This window comes from Mobula hypostoma, chromosome 2 (assembly GCF_963921235.1).
Source record: "Mobula hypostoma chromosome 2, sMobHyp1.1, whole genome shotgun sequence".
NCBI lineage: Eukaryota > Metazoa > Chordata > Chondrichthyes > Myliobatiformes > Myliobatidae > Mobula > Mobula hypostoma.
The window spans coordinates 242,872,349-242,900,185 of NC_086098.1; the positions used below are offsets into that span (position 1 = coordinate 242,872,349).

The window sequence follows — 27,837 nt, forward strand, 5'->3', positions numbered from 1 at the left end:
ACGAAGGTACTTCCAGCAGATTTTGCCACAGGCCCCTAACAGAGTGGACCATTAGAAGCAGATGAGCCAAAAAAAGGAGCAGAAGTAGAAGCCAAACTAAACGCATCCTCCTTGGACATTCTTAACAGCACATTTCCATTTCTGGATAGAACAGACCAGGAAACGAGGACCCTAGCTGAGATACTAATTCCTACTAATACAAGGCCATCAAGGGCAGAGCCTGCCACACTAATGGGAGCCTCTACAGGTGGCTCTGCCTCAAGAAGATGGCATCTATTATTAAGAATACCCACCAGCCGGATCACACCCTCTTCTCACTGGTACAGAGGTAGAGAGGCCTAAAAACCCACACTACCAGGTTCACAAGCAACTACTTTCCTTCAATATCAGGCTCTTGAACTGATCTGCACAATACCAACACTACCTCAGCATTACAACACTAGGGACCATGTCTAATACTACCATCGACTTATCTCTGATTGTGTTTGTTTTTTTTTGGACGAAGTTCCTGCTTTAGCAGTCTTCTTTATCACCCCTCCTTCCCCTCAGTAATTCTATGTATAATTTATACTTTATGTTGCCTGTACTTAATGTGCCAGTGCAGGGGCAAGCAAGGTTTTTATTGTACCATAACCTTTCTGTACTTGTGCACATGACAACAAACTTGACTTGACTACCCAAAGCGCCAGTGGGTTATCTGGGGCGAGGAACCAGGGTGGGAACAGCCCAAGAGAACACTGAGACCCAGAGGGAGGGCAGCTGCTCTAGAAACAGATGGCATTTGTGCATTAGTTTCTTTAGAACCAGATAAAAGGAATAAGGGAACATCAAATGCAGATTATCATTTTTAGTAATAACTCAAATATGGAAGGGGGAGGGGGAGGATGAGGAGAAACAATCAACTGGTGCAACTCAGCATCTGTGGGGAGTGGGGGTACTGTTGATGCTTTGGGTCAAAGCCCTGTATCAAGACTCTTTTTCTCCCTTCATCTTCCAAATGAAGACAAACAGGTCTAGAAAAGGAAGTTTCAGAAATGGTACATGTGAATTTGAGAGCAGGGTGTAAGCTATTGGCAAAGGTGATAAAACATGAGATCCACAAGGGTGCAGGAAGCAACACCGAAACAATTGTCAATGTCACAGAGAAAGAATCAGAAGTGGTACCAGAGAAGGTATGGCACAGCGACTGTTGCATGCAACAATGAAAATACACAAAGGTGCCCATGTCTATACTTTTAATCCGCAGGAAGTGAAAGGAGTCAAGAGAAGTTGTTCAGGGTGAGGACATGTTCAGCCAGTCCTGATGCAGGGCTTTGACAATTCACCTCCTCCCACAGATACTGTTCGACCCACTGAGTTCCTCCAGCAGGTTGCTTGTTGCTTTGGATTCCAGCATCTGCAGTCTCCCATGTCCCAAATCTATTCACTGTACTGTTTCAGTCATTGTAAAGAATAATAGCAGTGTGGTCTTTAAAATTAACTGAATGCCTTGCCAAAGATCAGCAAACATGAGGTAAACCAGCAGATCCATTCAAACTAACCAGGCAGCTCATCAGTGTGTGAATTACATTGAGGCAAGCTTTTCTACTTAGAAATACTTCATTCAACTCGAGAGGTGAGAGGTGCCAAGGAGAAGTGAAAATATTTAGAATTTCATTCTCCCCCAGTACTCCCCTTGACCTTACCAAATAAAACAAATGTCTGCTTTCAAGCACTGTGGAGGACTGCCAAGTGCAGAAAGCTGTTAACAGAGGGCAGCTGCTGGCAAACCCAAAGGCTCTTAACCCCTGTAACTTTGCTCACTGTTTAAGAGTATTTTACCCCAAAGGAATGTAAAGTAATTAACACGACCTTTATCATTATGCACTGTTTATTTTATCTGACTTTCTCAGTGGCAACGGCTGCTGCAGAGGAAAGCTGAAGGCATCACACATTGGCGGGTCTGTAATAAATAATCCCTGTCTCCACCTCCCTTGCACCCTTTCAGCTCTGGAGAATGTACAGGAATATATCCAGCCAGTGTTGCAAGTGGTAAATGAATACAAAACTGTAAATGGCAGCTTGATACAGTAAACCTGAGCTGCAACCAGAGAGGAAGGATTCCAAACCCTCCGGTTATGTGTAGTAGTAAGATCTGAACTTACCCCAGGATTTCCTGGGAAGATGGCGTGCGCTCAGATGCAACAGCGCCTCTAAGGGGGTCAATCAAAGGTCTACCCCATCAGCGAGTTGTCACCAGCAGAGATGAACCATGTTGCTGCCTGCTACAGAAAGGTGTTGGAGTTGGGGTGCATGAAGGCAGTGTGCATTCTAACAGCAACTGATTGCCTCAAACATTTTTCTTGCGATTGCATGACCCAGACCCTATTAGACATTGGTAATGTAGGACACTGCAAGCCGGTTCACTGGTTCATTGATAAAACTGACATTGGAGGAGATGTGTGGCTTTGGTTGTAGTGCAGACTAAACTTCATGCCGTGGGGTCCCTCGTTGCGACTGCCCTGGAGAGGTGATGCCAGAAGGGGTGTGGCACGGTGCCAATGCTGGATTGGGGGCTGGACCCTCTTGTTGGTTTTGCTCTCCAGTATTTGCTCAGTGGAAGACAAGCTGGACTGCGTTCATCTGCGGACTGCTGCAGTCTTGTTCTTACTGACAACATCCATGGATTTGGACTTGGGCCATTTATTGTGTGACTGTATGTTTACTGTTATCTGATATGTGTTATAGGGACCCGTACTGTGTATGACTGTTGGTACTGTGTTTTGCACTCTGGCCCTGGAGGATCACCATTTTGCTTGCCTGTACTCATGCATGGTTGAATGACAATTAAACACAAACTTCAACTTGTTTAGGAAAATGACCATGGCACTAAGTAGATTTCCTTGCCATGTCACTGGCATGTTGACTGATGCCTCTGCATATATCTAAAAGATATGGGAATGGCAATTGAGTGACTGTTGGAAAGGAATCCTGTGCTTGGGAATTACAGCTCACTAGGATTTGGTGAGAATGGTAAAATAAACATATAAATCTATCCCGTTACAAAAAGATGGCTACTGAAGCAAAGGCAAATGACCCTGATACATTGTGTAACAGTGGGTTATGGCCCTGTGTGGGATAGACTGCTCCTTCAACTTCTGATTGAGGTTCTTGGTCCAAAACGTTGGACTATTTATATCTCTCCATAAATGCTGCCTGACCTGCTGAGTTCATCTAGCATTTTGTATGTGCTTCAATGTCAGCTGGTTTTGCATTGCAAAATATAATTTGCAGAGGAGAGTGGATGTGCACTTGAAAATTGCTTCACTGGATATTAAGTGATTTGGGGCACCCTGTGGGTGTGAAACGTGTGTGGTATGAATGTTCTCTCACTGAGGCACCACATGCTTAGCACCAGAAAAAGGCCAATAATATCATGAAGGATTCCACATAGCAGCCACACCAGGACCACTAGACTCAAAAACCACTACTCTCCCCAAGCGATAAGGCTGATCAACACCACCACCCACTAACTCACCCCTCCACATGGCCCACAACTGTTACTTTATCATTTCTGTCAGAGTCAGCTTATGTACAGATACTCCTGTGCCTAGTGTCATTTAATGGACGTACAGTTGCAAGAAAAAGTGTGTGAACCCTTTGCAATTAACTGGTTTTCTGCACTAATTACTCATAAAATGTGGTCTGATCACCTAAGTCACAATAATAGACAAATACAATCTGCCTAAACTCTCAAACAATTGTGCTTTTCATGTCTTTATTGAACACATTATTTAATCATCCATGGTCCAGGCTAGAAAGAGTATCTGAACGCTTGTATTTAATAATTAGTAGAACCTCCTTTAGCAGCAATAACCTCTTCCAAACTGTTTCCAGTAGCTGCTGCTCAGACTTGCACAACGGTGAGGAGGCATTTTAGAGCATTCCTTCATACAAAACTGTTTCAATATTTTTGGGATACCTTGCATGAACAGTGCTCGTTAGGGCATGCAACAGCATCTCAATTAGATTAAGGTCTGGACTCTGACTTGGACATTCCAAAACACTAATTTTCTTCTTTCTAAACCATTCTGTTGTTGATTTACTCTTGTATTTCAGATCATTGTCTTGCACTATCCAGCTTCTATTAAGCTTCAGGTGATGGACAGCTACCCTGACATTCCCCTGAAAACTGTCTTCATATAATTTTGAATTCATTGTTCCCTTAACAAATGCAAGCTGTCCAGGCCGAGGCACCAAAGCAGCTCCAAACCATGATGCTCCTTCCACCATGCTTCACAGTTGGGATGAGGTTTTGATGTTAGTGCGCAGCGTCCTTTTTCCTCCAAACATTGTGGTGTGCAGTTCTGCCAAAAAGTTCAACTTCTGAATAATCTGTCCACAGAACATTGTCCCAGAAGCATTGTGGAAGATCCAGGTGGTCTTCGGCAAACTTGAGACATGCAGCAATGTTTTTTTTTGGAGAGCAGTGGTTTCCTCCATGGTGTCCTTCCATGAACACCATTCTTGTTCAGTGTTTTTTTAATAGGAGACACATGAACAGAAATTATAGTAAATTCTACAGATTTCTGCAGGACTTTTGCTGTTACCCTTGGGTTCTTCTTCACATCCTTCACCATTGCACATTGTGCTCTTGGTGTGATCTTTGCAGGACACCCACTCCGAGGGAGAGTAACAACAGCACTGAATTTCCTCTATTTGTAGACAATTTCTCTTTCTGTGGACTGATGAACATTCAGGTCTTTAGAAATGCTTTTGTAGCCTTTTCCAGCTTTATGCGTCTCTACAATTCTTCTTCTAAGGTCCTCTGAAAGTTGTTTTGATTGAGGCATGGTGCATATAAACAGATCTTTCTTGAGAAGAACAGACTCTGTCAGTAAACTGACTTTGTGTGTTTTTTTCATAGGGCAGGGCACCTGAACAATTCAACCTCAAATCTCATCTCATTGATTGGAACACCTGACTCCAAATAGCTTTTGTAGAAGGCCTTACCCCAGTGGTAGTAATCATGAGATTCCAACCTGGTCCTGCCCTTTAATTGAGCACCTAACTCCCTGAACTCACTTTGCAGAACCTCGTCACTCTTTCTACCTATGTCGTTGGACCACAACCTTCCCCTTTAGAGTGCTGAGGACTTGATCCAAGATTTCCCAGACCCTGGCACCTAGGAGGCAACGTGGCATCCAGGAATTTCGTTCTGTCCACAGATTCTCCTTTTTGTTTGCCTAACTAATGAACTTCCTGTCTCCACAGCTTTTCTCTTCTACCCTCTCCCCCCTTCCCATCTGAGTCATAGAGCCAGACTCAGTGCTAGAGACCTGACCGCTGTGACTTTCCTCTGCTAGATCCTCCCCTCCAAAAGTGGTATACCTGTTGTTAAGGGGGATAGCCACTGGCTGCTTAACCTCTTTCCCATTCCAGTCACCCAGTCTCAAGTGTTCCGCACCTTGTATCTCTCTCGATATCTTATCTATCAACCCCCCTCAATCTCCCGAATGATCTGGAAGTCATCCAGTTCCATCTCCAACTCCTACTCCTTAACATAGCGTGTTAGAAGCTGCAGCTGGATGCACTTCTTGCAGGTGAAGTCTTCAGGGACACTGGATGTCTCCCTGCCTTCCCACATCCTGCAAGAGGAGCATTCAACTATTTTGCCTGGCATCCCTACTGTTCTAACTGTGCAAATATAAAGGAGAAAACAATAAACAAACTGGAAAAAAAATCTATGTACAGCTTTCTCGCCTTCTCTGACATGAGCCTGTCCTTGCTGAAGCTTAAGCCTCAAAATCCCCACTCTAACACTGTTCACTCCGACAATGGCCGCACTGCTTGTCCCTGCCTTATTTTCAATTGTTCTTGCCAATCAATCCCGATCGCTGATTGTCTACTTCTCAAATACCAAAATGCTGTGAATCAATCCATGTGTACTCAATCAGCGAACCTAAGTGAACTACGTCTTCTCACTCTATCAGCCTCTGTTGCTCCAGAGACAACAATCCAAAATTTGTCTATCAGTCATGCCCTCAAACCCAGTCAGCATCGTGGTAAACCTCTTCCGTACCCTAGTATGGTCGCATAGCTTTACAGTGCCAGTGATCACTATCAGGGTTTAGTTCCTCTTACAGTCTGTAAGGAATTTGTATGTTCTCCCCATGACTGTATGTGTTTCCTCTGGGTGCTCCAGTTTCCTCCTACATTCCAAAGACATATGGATTAGGGTTAGTAAGATCTGGACATGCTACACTGGCGCTGGAAACATGGCAACACTTACAGGCTGCCCCCAGCACAGTCCTCCTGTATTGATCATTGACACAAATGACACATTTCACTGTTACGTTTCAAGGTTTTGTTGTATAGGCATCCGTCAGTCTCGTGAGACCATGGATTTGCGCCTTGGAAGGTTTCCAGGGCGCAGGCCTGGGCAAGGTTGTATGGAAGACCAGCAGTTGCCCATGCTGCAAGTCTCCCCTCTCCGCGCCACCCATGTTGTCCAAGGGAAGGGCATTAGGACCCATACAGCTTGGCACCAGTGTCGTCACAGAGCAACGTGTGGTTAAGTGCCTTGCTCAAGGACACTACACGCTGCCTCAGCCAAGGCTCAAACTAGCGACCTTCAGATCACTAGACGAACACCTTAACCACTTGGCCACGTGCCAGCATGTTTTTTTGTACATGTGTCAAATACGCTAATCTAATCTAATCCTTTGTAAAGCCCCAGGTCTTCCCCTCAGCCTCCAACCCTCTATGAAAACAACCCAAGATATCAGCTTCATGTTTAGTGTGACCAACACCCACTCAACGTCCTGTTCTGTGAACCGCTGACATGAAGGAGAGTGGGGGGCGGGGGGGTGGGTAGAGTGGGGCGAGAGCAGGACGTGGCTCTCCCCTCAGCTTGTGATAGTGCCGAGCCTACCTGGACACCGGAGATTGCTCAATCCAGGAGGTACAGCCCTTCACAACACACAGCAAGAGATGGTGTAAGAGATAAGTGGGGCCATAGAGAGGACACAGAGGTAAAACTGTGGCAGGAAATAAAATGCGGAGAAACTCAGCAGGTCAACCAGAATCTGTTGGTTGGGGGGGGGGGTACTTTTGTTTTTAAGCAGAGAGTGGTGGGTGCATGGAATGCCCTGCTAGGGGTGGTGGTTGAGGCAGATATATTAAGGATATTTAAGAAACTCTCAGATGGGCCCTTGGATGATAGAAAAATGAGAGTGTTATCTAGGAGGGAATGGTTAGCTTGATCTTAGAGTTGGTTAAAAGAGTGACACGACATTGTGGGCTGAAGGGCCTCCACTATGCTGTAAAATTCTATGTTCTGTGTAATAGACAGTTGAAGTTTTGGGTCGAACTCCTTCACATGGGACACTGTTGGAGACCAGAAGAAAAGCCTTGACCCAAAATGTTGACTGTCCATTTCTCTCTACAATTCTATGTGACACGCTGAGTTCCTCCAGAGGTTTGTTTGTTTCACTCCAGCACTCTCATGTCTCAAGAAAAACCAGCCCAGTCTCAAATTCTGAACAGATGGAACAGTGTGGAGCTTTCCCTACTCATAGCAGAATTTGATCGCTGCTTTAGTGCCAGGATCTGGGTGTTGAGCTAACCATCCATTTACACATTCTCAGTTCACACGTCACAGAGCAAGTGCAGGATCAACTGTTACCACTTTTCATCTAGCTCACACAGCTGCCGTCGCATCATCTGGCACCTGCTCTGTACAAACACGACGACAGTGTGATCTGCAACACATGGCGTCTGCAGTGAGCAGAGAATTAACTGATGGCACTTGGAGAGAAAGGAACCTCTCCAAAATCATTAATAACACCACCAATTCCTACTTTTTGATTGTGTAGTAAGAACATGGGCAGTTCCACACAAACAGTGTGCACGTGTCTAAATTTATTATTCATTTGAATTTCCCATGGTAAGGTTTAACTTGCAGGTTGAGTTGGTAGTGAGAAAGGCAAATGCTACGTTAGCATTCATTTCAAGAGGTCTAGAATACAAGAGCAAAGATGTGATGCTGAGGCTTTATAAGACACTGGTGAGGCCTCACCTTTAGTATTGTGAACAGTTTTGGGCCCCTCATCTTAGAAAAGATGTGCTGGCATTGGTGAGGGTCCAGAGGAGGTTCACAAGGATGATTCCAGGAATGAAAGGGTTATCATATGAGGAACGTTCGATAGCTCTGGGTCTGTACTCGCAGGAATTCAGAAGAATGGGGGGGCGATCTCGTTGAAACCTTTCGAATGTTGAAAGGCCTAGAAAGAGCAGATGTGGAAAGGATGTTTCCTATGGTGAGAGAGTCTAGGACAAGAGAGCACAGCTTCAGGATAGAGGGGCGCCCTTTCAAAACAGAGATGCAGAGAAATTTCTTTAGCCAAAAGGTGGTGAATTTGCGGAATTTGTTGCCACATGCAGCTGTGGAGGCCAGGTTATTGGGTGTATTTAAGGCAGAGATTGATAGGTTCTTGATTGGACATGGTATCAAAGGTTATGGGGAGAAGACCAGGAATTGGTGTTGAGGAGGAGGAAAAAAAAGGATCAGCCATGATTGAAAGGCAATCAGACTTGATAGGCCAGATGGCCTAATTCTGGTCCTATGTCTTATGGTTTGAAATTCTGACATTCAGAAGGGATTTGGCAGAGTTTCAGGTTCAAATGCTCATTCGGGTGGAGAGATGAATAGGACAAGTTCACAGTTAAGAAGGTAGTAAGGAAAGTAGGCTGAAATGTTCTGAACAAAATGATATTAAGAATCAAAATAAATTACAAGCTGTGAAACTGCATGACAGAATCGGATTCATCTCTGGAGTTAGTCTGTTCTCCTTGTGACTGTGTGGATTTCTCTGGCTGCTCTCTGGTTTGATAGATTCATCAGCCACTGTAAACAGCCCCAGTATGCAGACGAGGGGTGGAATCTCAGGGGAACTCATGGGAATGCGGGGAGATTAAAATGGGGTTAAAACAGAAGATGGTGGAAATACTTAACAAACCAGGTAGCATCTGTGGGGACAGACACAGAGCTAGCCATTCAGGTCCAAGAACCTTCAACAGAAAGGGGAGAAAGAAGTTTGTATCACATACAAAATGCCAGAAGAGCTTTCCATATTTGCTGTTTGACCTGCTGAGTTCCTCCAGAATTTTGTATGTGTTGCTCTGGTTTTCCAGCATCCGCAGAATCTCATGTTATGAAAAAAAGTTTGTTTGAGTTACAAAGGAAATGGAGGAGAGATGCACAGAACAAAGGGACTATCTTTTGTGACAATAATAACTGCCGTGTTTACTTAGATAGTAAATGCATTTTCCTTGTTCTACCCATCCCTGCCCCACATTCTCTGCAACTGAAATTAACTTGTTGTTTTCTCTTCCCTAATTTTGACAAAAATTCTTGGAGCCAAAACATCAACTCTTTCTGTAGCCCGATCCATGGGACATTTTCAGTATTTTCAGTTTTTACTTCAGAACTTTAATATCTGTAGTGCTTTTCTTTGATAAGGTGAGATTAGTAAAGAATTAGGTTAAATGAGTGCTGAGTGCTTGGCTTGGATTTGGAGGGCTGACAGGCTTGTTTTTGTACTGTATAGCTCTGCATTTCTATATCCGATTGAAGGGATATAGTGAGAAGTTGGGAGGGTTTTGTCAAAAAGGGACTGGTGGTGCCTCCCAACTCCTAGGTACCTTTTTACCTTTTTATTCTTCTGCTAAAGTAAGGAATATGCATACTTACAAATCACAGCTGCGGCACATGTTGAACAGAAACACTGGTTTATATTACAAGATCATTTGAGTACCAGAATGAAGACACCTTACCAGGGGCTCTGACAAATCTATACCTACAAAAGTGTCCTTGACCCAAAGGAGCTATTTGTGAAGTAACAATGACACAGGTTGGTGAATTTGCCCCATGAGGAGAGACCAATAAGTGTACTGGGCCTATACTCACCCAAATTTATAAAAATAAGAGATGGTAGGTTTAAGGTGAGAGAGAAGAGATTTAATAGGAACTTGAGAGGCAAAGGTTTCACTCAGGGATTGTCTGTATATGGTTGCTTACAAAAGTATCTACCTTACTATTGCCTATTAGACCCGACAAGGTAGATGCAGAAATGCCATCTTCCCCGACCAGGTGGTCAAGATACAGGGCTCTCAGACTCAAAACAAGGATGGCACGGTAGTGTAGTGGCTGGATTAAAGCTATTACAATGCCAGTGACCCAACTTCAATTCTGTCGCTATCTGTAAGAAGGTCGTTATCTTCTCTCTTTGACCATGTGGGTTTCCTCCCACAGGGTTAGGAAGTTAACTGGACACATTGGGGTGACTGGACAGTGCCGGCCTGCTGGGCTTGAAGGGCCTGTGTCTGTACTGTATCTTTACATGAAGCTAAAATAAAAGGCCTCAGCTTGCCCACACTAGCTGGTAGCTCTGACTCCCAGCACAGGTTGCACAGCTTAAGGCCGGTTGGTCACGGCTTGGTCAGAATGCAGGAATGCATTCTTGGTGGGCCGGAAAGGCCAGTTACTGTGCTGTATCTCTAAATACAAAAAAACATGTGGTCAGCCATTCAGCATCAAGTTGAGAAGACATTTCTCTACCCAGGTACCAAAATCTTACAAATTTTCAACTCAAAAGGGTTGTGGAGCCTTTGTTACCCAGTATATTCAAAGTAAAGATCAACAAACTGTTAGGATATAAAAGCAGTCCCTCAGTCATGGCCTTCTGAGTTCCTCCAGCAGTTTGTGTGTTTTACTACGGATATGAAAGATGTCAAGAGATATCAAAGAGTGGACTAGAGGACACATCCTCAGAAAATAAGTATGTTTCTTTAGAACAGAGATAAGGAGAATTTCTTTGGCCAGAGGGTGGTGAATTGGTGGCTGTAGAGATCAAATCACTGGGTATATTTAAAGTGAAGGTTGATAGATTCTTGATTAGTAAAGGTGTCAAAGGTTACGGAAAGAAGGCAGGAGAATGGGGTTGAGAGGGACAGTAAGTCAGCTACGATGGAATGGTGGAGCAGACTCAATTTGCTGGATGCCCTTATTCTGCTCCTATGCCTTATGGTCTTATGGATACATGGCAGATCAAAGTCTTTCCAGTTATATCAGCCATGATCTTTTTGAATGACAGAATAGCAACAAAGGTCTATAGCTGCTCCTTTTCCTAAGATGTATAAAGTCCTCTGCATTAATGCTAATCTCAAACAATAGGGTCCCAATGCAAAATCAAATGGAATGCACGAGTCACAACAGCAACACTTTCTACAACCTATGCTAGCCCTGGATGCATAAGACAAGATACTGACAATAAAATCAGACGACACAAAAGCAGAATAAGGCTGTTTGGCCCAGACTCTTCTCTGCCATTCCATCATGGCTCATTTATTATCTCTCTTAACCCCATTCTCTTGCCCTCTCCCTCTAACCTTTGATGCCCTTACTAATCAAGAATCTATCAACCTCCGCTTTAAATACACCCAATGACTTGGACTCCATAGCCATATGTGGAAATGAATTCCACAGGTTCCTCACCCTAAAAAATTCCTCATCTCCGTTCTAAAGGGACGCCCTTCTATTTTGAGGCCTCCAGCATAGGAAACATCCTCTCCACATTCACTCTATCTAGGCCTCTCAATGTTTGAGAGGTTTCAGTGAAATCCTTGCATCATTCTTCTAAGTTCCAGCAAATACAGGCCTAGAGCCACCAAATGCTCCTTATACATTAACCCTTTCATTCCCAAAATCATTCTCATGAACTTCCTCTGGACCCTCTCCAATGTCAGCTCATCCTTTTTTGACAGCTTCTTTGCCCAGACTACTGAATTCTCTGCCACCGCCCAGTTATCATCACTTAAGATGCGGCAGTAACGTTATACTGTTTACTTTTTGACTTTTGTCATAAATGCACCCCATGCTAAATGTCAATCTTCTCGAATATTATTTGTTAATTTACTTGTGGTAATAGTACTTTGTGTTGTGTGTAGGTTAACCAATTTCCCCCGGGATCAATAAAGTATGACTATGACTATAACTATACACACTGTGTTGTGCGCCTTGGTCCAGAGGGACGTTGTTTCATTTTTTGGTATACATGTGTATGGTTGACCAACAATAAACTTGAACTTGATACGGAACCCGAAACTGCTCACAATACTCCAAGTGCGGGCTGACCAACATCTTATAAAGTCTCAGCATTATATCTTTGCTTTTATATTCTAGTCCTCTCAAAATACAGAATACTGATCTGTGGACTTGAATGGCCAGAAAAAATTATGCTGCTCAAGGCCTGCACTTTGCTTAAACAACCTTGCAAAAATGCTGTGATGCTCATTCAGTTTCAATACACAGGATCATTATGGTCGGTCATAAAAATTGAAGTCTTCACCACCTGCAAGAACCAGTGAGCTACAACATTTGGTACTGTTACATACCTCAAGGAGATCTTGTGACTTGTGAGAATGATGTAATAGTCTTTCGGAGGTCACCTGATGTAATTTCCCCGCCGATGTGAGCTCACGTGATGACATGTTCACCACGGGTATATAAGGGAAGACCTCAGGTGACGCAGTTAGTTTTTCCAGTTGGAACATTAATGAGATACTCCGCTCCGCTGTGTATTTGCAGTATGATGCAGTTTTGATCTTAAATGGAGTTTTATGTTCTAATGTAAAGATACAGAAGTCTGAGCCAGCAGTTTGACAATCGCTGCCAGGTTTGTTAGTGTATCTTCTCAGTAACATTGGAGAGTGAAGACTTCATCGAAGTACAGGATATGAAGGATTAAGAAAGTTGGGAATGTTCAGCAGTTTAATAAAGGATCGACCTTATTGAGTATTCGTTGAAGGAGTAGCGACCTGCATCGAAGATAACTTTTGCCAAAAGAGCAAGGAAGTTCATGCAAGGTGCCCTCTAGAAATTAAGGTCAGTTGTTTTAAGCCGTTTATTTCCTTCATCGTGAATCCTTTGGGCAGAACCAGCAGGAAAGTCGCGTCCATGAAGAAATCCTTCTCCAGAGAAGTCTCTCCCAACTGAATGTATAAATCTGTTGGACTTTCGAATTTACTATTTTAAGAACTGTGTTTGACTTTACCGCTTTAAGAACTGTTTTCGAATTTATCACTTTAAAATCAGTACCGAGTAACGTTTCGTTGAACGGCCGCATAGCGGTTAACTTCCAGTTAAGGTTCCATTTGTTTTTTATTGTTTACCCGTGTTTAATAAATGTTTGGTTGTTTTTATATAACCTGACTCAGTTGATATTCATTGTTGCCGGTTACGTAACAGTACCAAAAGACATCAGTAATAAATCTTAAAAAAATACATTCTACAGATATGAAAATATACTCAAGGAAAGAATAGAAACTGTTCAAACTGGGGAAGTTAAGGGAACTAATTTTCAAGTAAGTCTATTTATCTAATGAAAACATTCCGAAGACTTTATGGGTTAGAGTCAGTGAGCTGTGGGCATTCTATGTTGGCACCAGAAGCATGGCAACACTTGTGGGCTGCCCAACACAATTCTCACTGACTTGATTTGAAACAAACTGTACGCTTTGATGTACATGTGACAAATAAAGCTAATCTTACCTTAATCTAACTTAAATTGAACTTCATGGGGATTGGATGCAAGATCTTAGAATTATGAAAACAAAGTACAGGTTTCCCCCGCCATCCGAAGGTAGAGCGTTCCTATGAAACGGTTCGTAAGCCAAAATGTCGTAAAGCGAAGAAGCAATTACCATTTATTTATATGGGAAAATTTTGTGAGCGTTCGCAGACCCAAAAATAACCTACCAAATCATACCAAATAACACATAAAACCTAAAACAACAGTAACATATAGTAAAAGCAGGAATATGATATGATAAATACACAGCCTATATAAAGTAGAAATACTTTTCCATAACCATTGCCGGCACTGTTCGCCGAAGCGAAAATCTCACGCAAGCACTCTCAGCAGAAAATCTCACGCAAGCGCTGTTGGCAAAAACACGCTCTCCAGTAACCTTTAAGCTATGAAGCTGCCAAATCATACCAAATAACACGTAAAAATACACAGCGTATATAAAGTAGAAATAATGTATGTACAGTGTAGTTTCACTTACTGGAATCGGGACAGCACCAAGCATGTTGATGGTGGTATGTTAGACTGAGTCGCCACAGGCTGGGGTGGTGCAGTGGCCCCCACCCTCCATGCCGCCGACCAACCGATACCGATCCGCGAAGCATGCAGGGGTGCAGCGGTAGCCGGGAGGCGCACAGCACATCTTTAAGAAAAAAAGCCAAAACAAACATGCTAATTAATTAGGTGCCATCCGGCACGTAATTGTCAGCCCAGATCAGTGCTGATTTCCGATTGCGTCATCTCTGATCTGGGCCGACAATTACATGCCGGGCTGCACCTAATTAATTAGCATGTTTGTTTCAGCTTTTTTCTTAAAGATGTGCTGTGTGCCTCCCGGCTACCGCTGCATTCTCCGCGAATCGGTATCTGTCCGTGGCCTGGGGGTTGGGGTAGTGGGACACTGGGTGTCGTCTGTTTCCATTAGGGCAGGCAGGTCATCTTCTATCTCTGCCCGCTTCGATGTCGAAGATCAAGGTTCGTCGTCTGCTGTGGCTGATGTGGAAGGGTTGCTTGACTGCTGAGCCTTGCACATTTTTCTATCACACAGTTCTTTGTAAGGGCTCAAACCATCTTGCAAATATCCCCTAAACCTACGAACCCTTTCAAAATCAAAGTCGTGCTTTATCACTGCAGTGAAAATCTCATGCAGTTGCTTCATGTTCAGTTCGTTACTGCATTCCCTTTCGATTGTTATCCTTTTTTCTTCCAATTGCATCAGCTCTTCATCTATCAGATCTTGGTCATGGGATGCCAAAACCTCTTCAACATCATATTCATCAGCTTCCACAAGCCAAACTCACGTTGTCCTTACTTCGTTCACCACGATTGAAACGCTTAACTATGTCTAGTTTTACGTTAAGCGTAACACCCTTACGAGCTCTTCTATGCTTTTCCGATACCATAGAACTCATCTTGCAAACTGCTGCTCACAGGCATGTGTTTAAGCAATGCCGATGAGAATGCCATTCTGAATCTGGGGAGAGCGGCTGCTCGGGGCGCGCGCTGCCTTTTATCGCGCGCTGATTTTTTTTCGTAACAGTGAAAACACCTTCTGAAAGCGAAAACAGGGTACTAATGTAGCTCTTTTGTAACTGAGGTTTCGTAAAGCGGGGGACACCTGTAACTCAGCAATTTTTAAAATGCGAAAGCACAGTTACTGACCCTTATTTTATGCAAAAAATAACAAAAGCAACTGTTTGACCCAGCTCCCTGTATCACAGAAGATACAGCTTCTTTGTTGGGCACTAACTTAAATAGAACCAGCTTGGTAAAGGCCAGAAGACTCACCAACATGGATCGGGGCAGGGAAGAGCCCATAGTCATGCTCTCCGGGAACGTACTCCAGCTTCTCCTTCTTCACGAGAATCAGCCGGCTTTTTGGACTGAAGAACAGAATTGGTGATTAGCAAATGAATCATTTGTTTTACTATGCAAAGCTATAAATGTTATTTAAATTCATCAGGGAACAGAGTGCAATAATACCACTACTGCAGCCTCCCCCACGGTTCTTACATATGCTAGCAGTGAATAAAAGTTTCTGAATACATTAACTATAGCGCGTCTGCACACAAAAGAGCAACATCCCAAGAAGAGCACCATTTTACAAGAACGTTTTACAGCCACCTCTCTAAGCAGCACTTTCCATCGTCCCAGCAGTTTACTCCCAAATAAGTTTGAAGAAACAAGCTCCAAATCTAATTTCTTATCAGTTTTATTGACACTGGATTAAGTTGTAATACGCACAGGCCAACTTGCTGGCAAATCCTATGAAATAAACAGAAAAGAAAGACAGCTACAGCACAGCAGATTATGGAATACATAGATTCACTAGCACTGATAGCTCACATGGTACAGAAATGGACTCTATCAGCACACTTCATCCATGTCAATCGTGATGCCTACCAACTCTAAATCTATTGGCCTGCATTAAACCCATGTCCCTCTATACCTTTCCTATCCAAATACCTCTCCAAATGCATCTTAACTGTATCTGACTCTACCAGCTCTCTGGCAGCTCATCAGGAGTTCCCAACTTGTGGTCCATGGACCCCTTGCTTAATGGTATTGATCCACAGCTTAAAATGATTGGGAACCCCCCTTCTAGATAATGCCTCCATGTGAAAAATCCTGCTCTTCAGATCTCCTTAAGTTTCTCCTTTTTTATCATAATCCCATGTCCTTCGAGTCACAGAAAAAGACCCCCCGCCCACCGTGTCCATGCCGAACTGTTATTCTGCCTAGTCTCATCGATTTGCGCCTGCACTATAGCCGTCCATACCTCCTCACATTCATGTGTTTATCCAAACTTCTCTTAAAAGTTACAATTGAACCCCATCCATCACTTCTGCTAGCAGCTTGTTCCACACTCATATCAGCCTCTGAGTGAAGGAGTGAAGAAGATACTCCTTCAGGTCCTCCTTAAATATTTCACCATTCACCCTTAGCCTGTAACCTTGATGACTGCCAATGGTTTCTTCTGCAATGTCACATAGGAGTGCAACCTTAGTAAGCACAGCATTCAAAATGGCACTATTTGCTAGGAACACTTTTATAACACCACCTTCCACAGCCGCAGGTATAAAGCTGCTGCTGGTTCCAAAATTCTTGACAACAGTGCCACACAAATGATTTTTGAAAGCTGCTCTCAAGAATAACACTGGAAGTCCGCAGCAATGCCCATACCGGGGGGGGGGGGTCACTAGATGGACAACTTTAAAAGCAACAATGGCAGCCATTAGTGGCAGGTGTAATACTCGAGAGTCCAAAACACTGATTATTATTTATTATGAGCCTTGTCATGCTGGACGTAGATTTTTGTTGGACTAGGGTGTAGCACTGTTATTTTAATGTAGATGAACTGAACACACTGATGAGGGAGAGGGAGAAGTGGAGAGTCCGACACCCCCTAGGCCTGAGTCGACGTAGTAGTACTGTTATTTTTGTATTTTATCTTTCCTATGCTTTCTTGTATTTTCATATAATCACCAATATATGTGCAATTGTTCAGGACTTTTACTAGTAATCGTAGTATAGCTGAATCTGTACTTCCTCAGTTTTTCTGCAGCCATTTGTTTCTGGCTATTTCATAGGTTAATTGTTATCACTGGAATGCTGTTACCTCTAGACTGAATATGAGACCACCACAATTTTTTTGTCCTTTTCATTGTTCGTGTATGTTTCATAATGCATAAAACAGCCATAATCACCAAGTTTTACGCCTCATTCCTGACTTCCAAAGAACCTCCGGATCAATATCACTAGATGCAATTTTCCAGATTACTGTATGTTATTCCCAATCATCCCAAATGTACTTTTATTTACATGTTACAGAGCAGTGTAATAATTTTCCAATCAGTTTAAGGAAGTAGGACATCCAGCTGTAAATCTATCAACATTTCTGACCACCCTGGATTTTCCAACTGCAACCACGAACCCAGCCAACCACCTGGAGCCTGGCCCTAACCTCATACTGAAACAGTGGCTCACATTTGGACTGGCAAATGAGCCAGATGCCAGTCATCAGGGCAGCTAAACAATCAGATGCCAGATTACTGGAGCTGTCCTACAGAGCCAATGTTACAGAAGACCCTCTTCTAGCATGAAGGAGGAAAAAAAAATTGATTTTGAATATTACGTCCACAGTCAGAAATAAAAGGGAGAATCATGTAAACAAGGCCAGTAATCTTTTGGTAGAGTACAGGCAGGCAATGGGCAGCTGGAGGTACGGTAGCATAGTGGTTAGCATAAAACTTTAACAGTGCCAGCAAGTACAAATCAGGGTTTGATTTCCACCGTGCTCTGTAAGAAGTCTGTATGTTTTCCCCATGACTGTGTGGGTTACCTCCAGTTGCTCCGGTTTCCTGCCATTTTTCCAAAGACCTACAGGTCAGGGTTAGTGAGTTGTGGGCATGCTATGTTGGCACTGAAAGCATAGTGACACTTGTGGGCTGCCAAACACAATCCTTGGACTGAGTAGGTCACTGACGCAAATGACACATTTCACTGTATATTTCTATGTACATGTGACAGATAAAGCTAATAGAACACAGAACAGTAGCTAATCGAACACAGAACAGTACAGCACAGTACAGACCTTTCAAGCCACATTATGCCGAACCTTTAACCTACTCCAAGATCAATCTAACCATTCCCACCCACATAGCGTCCATTTCTCCTTCTTCCATGTGCCTAAGAGTCTCTTAAATACCCCTAACGTATCTGCTCATGATGCCTTTACCACCATTTCATGCACTTACCACTCTTTGTGTAATTGTTACCTCTGTATTCCAATCACCTTAAAATTATGCCCCCTTATATTAGTCATTTTCGCCTTGGGAAAAAGTCTCTGGCTGTCCACACTATCCATGTTTCTTATCATCTTTATAACTCTATGAAGTTACCTCTCATTTGCACTACTCATTCTTTAATACTCATCTTTAAAACTTAAATTCAGTGACAAGCTTGTTTCTGACCTACCCACTGGGTCCACAGTAAAAACACCAGGGATGTAATAAACCAACATGACCTGAGGGGAGGGAAAGAAGTTATTCTATTCTGCATTTCTGACTCAACTGACAATGAACTGAGGCAGGAAAATCAGTGAGCCATAATAAGCGTGTGTAACAAGAGGGTGAAGCAAGAAACCCTCTGTTCCCTGCTTCTCACCTGCAGCCTGTGTCAGCAATAAATCGGGGAGTGCGGTGTTCATGTGTGCACCAAACGCCATCGTGTACTCTGAGCAGAGAAGAAGAGCAAGTTGCTCAGCCAGTTTACGGCCATCCAAAATAGAGGAAGACATGAAATAGTTTCAACACGGAGAGCAAACAATACTAGTGTGGCCCTGCAGCATGACACACATTTGCCAGGAGAGTACTGTGCCCCAATTCAGGGAGATACTGAAGACTGGGAAGCAAGCTGCTTACCTCAAGAGATGAGCAAAGCAGGGTAGCATCACCAATGGCTCAGCTATAGCTGTGCTTGTTTATGTCCAGGACAAAGAAGTGGGCAAGAAAAATCATTGCGGACAGTTAATCTGATCAACCGTTCTAGTTCGCTCCATTCCCAGCCCCCGCTATCTGTTACCCCTGTCACTGCACTTTATACCTCTTTTTATAATGCTGTTTAAATTGTAAATACATGTTGGTATTTATATATCCATGCATATTTTATATGTACTTTAGTCTCTGACTTTATATTTTTGTATTACTCTCCTTTTTTACGTTTCATTGATTTTATTTAGAGATTCAGCACAGTAACAGGCCATTCTATCATTGCCTTTTCCAAAAGCTCCCTACTGAAAAGCACTATAGGACCATTAAAACAAAAACTTCACAACATTTTAATAATTTTTTTCCCCCAGGCAGTTAATCTGACCAACCTTCCAGTTACTCCACCATGCCCACCTCTATTTGTTAACCCCGTCACTGTACTGTAAGTATTTTATACCACTTTTTTAAAATGCTATCCACATAGTGTATCCATGCTGGTATCTGTTTTAGTAATAGAGTAGTCAGTAGATTTGTTTGCTGCCAGTAAGGCGTTGCTGTGTTTCACCAGCGCCATCTTAAACAAGAACAACAAATTCCTCCAGCATTTTGTGTGTGTTGCCTTAAAAACTACTGTCACTCCCTGAGCACCAACAGAGTGAAAGGTTCATGATTCAGAAATTTACTGTATCCTGGGGACAACCAGCGAGCTTTACCCATCATCATCTGAGCTGTACGACCCATTCCCAGGATTCATATTTTATAGTATGGTACACATGCACTTCACAGAGATTCTAACGTATTTACCTGAGACGGCCAAAGAGTATGCTTTCAAAAGACAACAAATCTGGGACATTCAAAAAGAAAAGCAATATAAGATTTTGCTGAGTACACTTACTCGGGGACCTTGTAGACATCAGAGTACAGTCCTGCCTTCTGGTATTTTTTCTTTGGAGGACGAGGGGCCTTCCTTTCCCTCTGGACGGGTGGTTGAGGAGGCGGTGTTGCAGATTCCGGTGATGCTGTCTTCTCTGCAGTATCTGCTGGGCCAGCCACTTCGGAGGACAACTCGGGGGAGCTGGTTGCAGGAAACAAAGCAGCAAGTTTTAATACTAACACCTGCCGTGACAGGGTATTCACCATCTATCATGGAATATTTAACATCATTATAACTAGATATTGGATTGGACTGTTTAATTCTTAGATTAGACTGGTTAAGAGAATTAATGACGCCTAACTGCGACTCCTCTGCTTGCATCTTCGGAAAGAGCTCTATTTCCATTTTAATATCTCTATTTTTCCCTTTCAGGGCTCTTTTGAAGACCTTGATCTGGAGTTACACGCTGACTACTGTTCTTTGCGGGAATGGGACCTGCTCTCAGGGTTTCACAACCGGCCATTGTTTGGCAAACCAAGGGCACGGCCTAAGAGCTCAGCTCACCTTCAGAGGGCCGAGATCTGGTGGCTCTGGAGACCGGTGGATCGAAGGTCAGTGTCCGGGCAGGAGATTGGTGTGCTGTGGGAGATGGAAGATCTAAGGCTGTGTGCTCAGAGACCCAAGATCTATGGGCACAGAGCTCGGAAAAAGTGACGCTACAGACTTTTAACTTTGTAAACCAGCGAGTTGTTTATTACGTCTCCCCTTTTGCTGTGATGAGCAAGTTGCTCAGCCAGTTTACGGCCATCCAAAATAGAGGAAGACATGAAATAGTTTCAACATGGAGAGCAAGCAATACTAGTATGGCCCTGCAGCATGACACACATTTGCCAGGAGAGAGAGCGAGCCTGTGTTATGTCAAATACCAGGTGAACAAGTAGTCTTTGGGGTAACTGCAAGTCTGTGTCTTTGCTGTTGCTTTGCTCACACTTGAGTGCTCAGTGGTGGGTGCTGATGCTTTTTCTGCCAGCGGCGGGGTGGTGGGGGGATCACTGTTTGCTGCCGTTTACATGCAGGAGAGAGGGGAGCTGGGGCGGATTTGGGGTTCTAACATTTAACTGACATTCATTCTTTGGGGTCACTCCTCTGTTTTTCGTGGATGTTTGCAAAGTAAAAGCATTTCAGGATGTATATTGTATACATTTCTCTGACATTAAATGTACCTTTGCAACCTTTGAAACATTAATTGTTATTTTCTCTGCAGTTTAACAGTTACTTGCTTGTATTTTTTTTAATACAACTGTAACTATTTAGTATGTTTCCTAGTGACTACAGTATGGACATGCTGTTGTTCAGTATGTCCCCTCGTGGTTACATGTGTATGATTCTAGAAAGGACCCGAAGCTTCTCTGGTGCTGCGTTATTTGAATGGGGGCTTTCTGATTGGCTGACTCTTATCTGCAAATCTGAATGGAACATTTCTTTTCTATGTGTATAAAAAGAGCTGACCATGAGGCAGCGACTATATTTTAGTTTTTGTTATGCTTTCTGCTATTAGCTTCTGCTCCTGTTACTGTCTATTTGTCAAATTTCTTTGCTCTATTAACACTTAATAAAACAAATGTGAAGCAACAAGTTTTATGCCTCTTTCCTATAAGAGAGCAATTAAATGGAGCCTCCCTAGCAAATTACTTTAAAATCAGTATCAGCTTGTCTTTGACCTTAAGATACGAGATTTCAAAATCTGGGGCAGGGGAATCCAATTTATTATTTTAAAGAAAGATTCAAAGTCTTGGGGGTCTCTTTTGCAATTTAAAACATTACTTGTCAGATAGTCCAGAATGCAAACACTAACAGATCTCAGGCGCTTTGATTTCGGATTCAGCTACCCACAAAGCCACAATGCCAAAAGCAGCCTTGTCTTTTGTCTAGATGTCCAATATTCAAAAGGAACACCACAGAGAACGCAAATGCAAATGGGCTCAGAGCTGAAAAGGGTTAGACTGTCAGAGCTCGAGGGCCCACAGTCCACACATTCCTGGTCGAGGGCCAGCCTGTACTCACTGTTCACTCAATGGAGTTTGTTAGGCCAGTTACCCAGAGAACTTGAATTCGTTTCAAATCTCACCCTTGACTGATATTTTGACTTGCCTGTTGGATTCTGGCAAGCTTTGCTAGCTCCTGGGCCAATTGCAGAAGAGTTCTGAAGAATGGCAGTGCAGCTTACTTTGGGAGAGAGAGTGAGGCAAATTTCTTTATGATCTGAAGCAACAACATTGGTATAAACCACAGACTCAAGCTAACCACCAATTCCACAGTGCAAGGCATACATTCAGTGGCCACTTTATTAAGTATACTTGCATATCTGCTTGTCAATGCAAATATCTAATCAGCCAATCATGTGGCAGCAACTCAATGTATAAAAGCATGCAGACACGGTCAAGAGGTTCAGTTGTTGGTTAAGTCAAACATCAGAATGGGGAGGAAATATGATCTAAGTGACTTTGACTGGAATGATTGTTGGTGCCAGATGGGGTGGTTTGAGTACTTCAGAAATTGCTGACTTCCCGAGATTTTCACGCACAACAATCTTTAGAGTTTACAGAGAATGGTGTGAAAAATTAAAAATCCAGTGAGCGGCAGTTACGTGGGTGAGAATGCCTTGTTAATGAGAAAGGTCAGAGGAGAATGGCCAGACTGATTCAGCCGACAGGAAGGTGACAGTAACTCAAATAACCACACGTTCTCTGAATACACAATACAGCAAACCTTGAAGTGGATGGGCTACAGCAGCAGAAGACCATGAACATACACTCAATGGACTCTCTATTAGGTACTGGAAGTTGACACCCTTCATCTGGTCTGTTCCACTATAGTATGATAATGCATCTTGGTAAAAGGAACAATAGTGCAGACTATTATCTAAATGAGGAGAAAATTCAAACAGAGGTGCAGAGAGACTTAGGAGTCCTCGTGCAAGACTTCCAGAAATTTAATTTACAGGTTGAGTCTGTGGTAAAGAAGGCAAATACAATGTTGCCATTATTTTACAGGGAATAGAATATAAAAGTGAGGAGATAGAGGCGTTTCCCCGCTTTACGAAAGTTTGCTTTCTGCCACTTCGCTTTTATGAAAGACCAACTTTAGTACCTGTTTTTGATAACAAAAGAAATCCGAAGAGGATTTTCGCTTTTACGAAAAAACGCACCCACTTTTAACTTGTGTTTACCCCGAGGAAAGACTACCATGACCGTGAAGCCTTGCATGGGCAGGTGTGTGCGCATGTGTGTACGTGCTGTTTTTTTTCTCCAAATCGGTTTTGGCTAAATCTTCCCGATTCTGCTAAGTGAAACTATTCTGTACATACATTATTTCTACTTTATATAAGTTGTGTATTTATCATATTATTCCTGCTTTTACTATGTTGGTGTTAATTTAGGTTTTATGTGCTATTTGGTATGATTTGGTAAGTTATTTTTTGTGTCTGGGAATGCTCAAAAATTTTTCCCATATCAATTAATGGTAATTGCTTCTTCGCTTTACGCCATTTTGGCTTAAGAAAGGTTTCATAGGAATGCTCTACTTTCGGATAGCAGGGGAAACCTGTAAAGCTGAGTCTTTATAAGATACTAATCAGGCTGTACTTAGAACACTGTCAACAGTTTTGGGCCCCATATCTCAGAAAGGATGTGTTGTCATTGAAGAGAGTCCAGGGGAAGTTCACGAGGATTACTCTAGGAATGAAGGGATTAACATATGAGGAGCATTTGGCAGCTTTGGGGCTGTACTCACTGGAATTTAGAAGCATGTCGGGGGGGGGGGGGAGATAGAGAGAGATCTTGTCGAAACCTACCAAATGTTGAAAGGACTAAATAAGGTGGATGTGGAGAGGATGTTTCCTATGGTGGGGGTGTCCAGAACTAGACGGCACAGCATCAAAATTGAGGGGCGATCTTTTAGAACAGTGGTAAGGTGGAATTTTTTTTTTGCCAGAGAGTAGCGAATCTGTGGAATACTCTGTCACAGACTGCCATGGAGGCCAAGTCCGTGGATATATTTAAATGGAAGCTGATAGTTTCCTGATTAGTCATGGCATCAAAGTATATAGTGAGTAGGCAGGTGCATGGGGTTGAGTGGGATCTGGGATCAGCCATGATGGAATGGTAGAGCAGACTCCTATGTCTTATGGTCTTATAGTTAACTGTCCATTTCCCTTCACAGAAGAAGTTCCTCCAGCAGATTGTTCATTGCTCCAGATTCCAACATCGGTAGTCTCTTGTGTTTCCGCAGAGACAGAAGAGGTCAGGATTGAATCCCATTGCCTGGAGCTGTAAGGCAGAAGTAACACTGTGCAGCCCAGTCCCCATGTAGGAGACACCTCACCCTCCAAAGAGATCAACACCTCCTGGTGAGGAGGGTGGAAAATCACAGACTCTTACAAGACACAAAGACACACTGGGTCCACACTGGCCTAAAGGAACCTTCAGGCAAATCCCATCTTCCAGTGCTTGGTTCCCAACATAGAACACAGTACAGCATAGAACAGGTGCTTTGGCCTATGATGTTATGCAGATTCTTTAACCCACTCAAGACCCATCTAACCCTTCCCTCCCACATCGCTCTCCATTTTTACTTCATTCATGTACCTATCTAATAGTCTCTGAAATGTCCCTAATGTATCTAACTCTACTACTACCCCTGGTGTTGCACATACCGAACACACTGTGTAAAAAAAAAACTATCTCTGACATTCCATTATCATTTCATCCCAACATCTATTAACTACTTCCATCCCTGGGAAAGAAGCACTGGCTGTCCACTCGATTTATGCCTCTCATAAGCCATTGGAGTGGAATAGGCCATTTGGCCCATCGAGCCTGCTTAGTCATTCAGTCATGACTGATCTACTTCCTCTTTTAACTCTATTTTCCATTGCTTGTTCTCTATAACTTTTGGTATCCTTACTAATCATGAACGTAAAAACTACTTTAAAAATAATCAATGTCTTAGTCTCCACAGCCCACTGTGGCACTGTTAACATCTCGTACACCTCCATCAAATTGCCTCTCATCCTTCTCCTCTCCAAAGAGAAAAGCCCTAGCTCTATGGGTCATAACATATCAAGGGTATCCTTTCAAGCAACGTGTCCGAAATGTAAAAACTTTCGTCTAACCATTCAACGGCCCAGAGACTGGAGCAAGGTTCGAGACTTACTCATCCTCGCAGTGCCTTTTCCGCTTCACCCCCTTCCTGTGCTCCGACTGCTGCTGGTTCACACTCTGCAGTACTGACTCGATAACGTCCATGATTGTGTCGGGCTCTCTGGCCTTCTCTGCGCTCTCACTCTGCTCCTTGGGAAAACTGTTTGCTTCTGGAGGGGTTGGAGGGGCCGCGATGGGCAGAGGGAGGCACAGCTCCCTCTTCCGGGGCCTGCCCCGCTTACGCTTGATGATGTTGTTACCTGTCCGTGACTGCCTCTGCAATTTTTTGGCTTTCAGAATCTTGTTGACATGATCCAAGTTCTTCTTGGTGGCTAATATTTTGTCAAAATTGCACATTCTCCTTGCCTGACACTGCATGGCTTCAATCCGATCCTTCTTAAGTCGGTGGCTGGCTGCTATGGTCTGTTTATCGGGAGATAACTGACTGTTCTCCGGGAAGTCATTTACTCCCACAGACTGGGCAGGGGGGGTTTCTGCTCGCTTGTTCTGGCACCTTTCTTGACTGTAGCTTTTGCCCGAGAGAGGGGTTAGGGGGCTGTCAGAGTGAGTAACCGTTACACTGGCTATGACATCTTCTATTGTCTTCTCTATGGCCATTTGCTGGGAACCATCTTGTGTCACACGCTGGATGACATTCTCAATAGCTTCCTCTACTGGACTTCCTAGTTTTGTACCTCGGGATGTCAATCCTGTGCCTGAAAAAGGAATAAATTCTGATTAGAAGGGCAGGTTTGCATACATTTCCAGAAACAGTTCTGACCCTTGTACTTCTCTATAAGGAACTTGCACCATTAATTTTGAATATTTTTCGTACAACACAACAAGTTTAATTCTGCTTTCAGAGCATTCTCATCAATCCCGAGCCGCCATGTTTTCATGTGTCATGCACCTTATTTATGGTATGTGAGTTCTATGTACTATATTGTACACCTTGGTCTGTTGTTTTATTTGTTGGTATACATGTGTATGGTTGAATGGCAATAAACTTGAAATTAATTTTTATTTTTAAATTTAGAGATGCAGTCTGGTAACAGCCCCTTTTGGCCCAACGGGAAAGCACTCGTGCGCTCTGACCAACCAGCCTTCAGCTGTGCAGTCTGTTCTGGAACTCAGACATATCGACTGCTGGTTGGGAAGACAGCATGGGCAAGCTGAAGCCTTTATTTAGAGATACAGCATGGGCAAGCTGAGATACAGCGTGGTAACAGGGCCTTCCAGCCTAATGAGCCCGTGCCGCCCAATCACACCTAGGTGACCAATTAACCTACTAACCTATGTCTTTGGAATGTGGGAGGAAACCAGAGAAGAGGAAGAAAACATATGTAGTCAGGATGAGAACGCACAAACCTCTTACAGATAGAGGTGGAAATGAACCTGTGTCGCAGGTGCTGTAATTTCATTATGCTAACTGTTATGCTACTGTGCCACCTTAAAATTTCTCTCTAATATTCCCATTCACCTCAATTTCTTCTAACACCCAGCTACAGCAGGGACAGCCTGCAGTAACCAATTAGCTGTGGTGTATGCCTTTGGGATGTGGGAGGAAACCTGAGCAATGGGAAGGACTGCGTGTGTGGAAATTCATAGTTATTACAGAGATTGAACCAGGGTCTCTGAACGCTCTCAAGCCCATGCTCTCTGCTTTCCCAGGATATGATCAGCTGGGCTGCAGCAGCACAAAGGCCAGATGACAGAGACAAGACACCTGGGCTCCCTCATTATTCTTGCTTGTATACACATTCCAGCTGCTAGTAGCTCAATGCGACAGGCTGGGAAAGTGCTAGGCGAACTTTACATGGTCACTGAGAAATCCGAAACAGATCAGTTTATTGTCACTGAAATATGTTGTGAATGTTGGTGCTACAGAAATAAACAAACAGTGCAGTGAGGTAGTATTCATGGATCATTCAGAAATCTGATGGAGGAGAAGCAGCTGTTCCTAAAATATTGAGTGGTGATCTTCAGACTCCTAGACCTCCTCTCCAATGGTAGTAATGAGAAAGGAGCACGTCCCAGAATGTGAGGGTCCTTAATGATGAATGCTGACTTGAACAACAGAAATTTTCCTGCCTGTTCCAGCTGGGAATGCCAGAGATTCAGTGAGCAAGGAGCCCTGTTGACTTGTGACAAGAGATCTCAAGCACTTCCGCTATTGGACAATCCAGACAAGTTGACTATATAACATCATCTATCCCAATAAGCCAAGCACTCTTCCACAGGAGACCAAGAATGGGAGGGAATAGCAGATGTGACTCACAACACAGAGGACGCTAAGTGACCCTTCTCGCTGTTTTCAGCCAACCCCGGTGCTTATGTTCATTCCCACACATAGAATATGTGACCTTGTCTGGCTTACACTGGTCTGTCCTTGCCCTTCATTCCCTTCTTTGGATGCATGGTAGAGCTGACATCTCTAATGCTCTTGCTCTTTTTTTTGCCCCAGCTTCTTCCTTGATACTCTCCTTGTTTTGGGTCTTGGTGGACATCTTACACAATGAAGAACTCATGATCTCTCAAACTACCTCACTGTGGCCCTTGCACATTATTTGACTACCTACACTCTCTTGAACATCCTTTTCCACTACCCTGATGCTCTAGTGCATCAGCCTGGATGGCAAACAAAC

At 43.4% G+C, this 27,837-nt stretch overlaps 1 protein-coding gene across 3 annotated transcripts in view; it reads right to left on the reverse strand.

Annotated features, from left to right (window-relative positions):
- Positions 1–27,837, reverse strand: part of ash1l (ash1 (absent, small, or homeotic)-like (Drosophila)) — a 407,803-nt gene that overhangs the window by 114,459 nt on the left and 265,507 nt on the right. For all 3 annotated transcript variants that reach the window (XM_063041849.1, XM_063041850.1, XM_063041848.1), the window contains 3 exons: positions 25,206–25,908; positions 20,013–20,192; positions 15,417–15,511 (listed from right to left, as the gene is read on the reverse strand). In XM_063041849.1, coding sequence (XP_062897919.1) covers positions 15,417–15,511; positions 20,013–20,192; positions 25,206–25,908 — 978 coding nt within the window. The remainder of the gene's footprint in view (positions 1–15,416; positions 15,512–20,012; positions 20,193–25,205; positions 25,909–27,837) is intronic.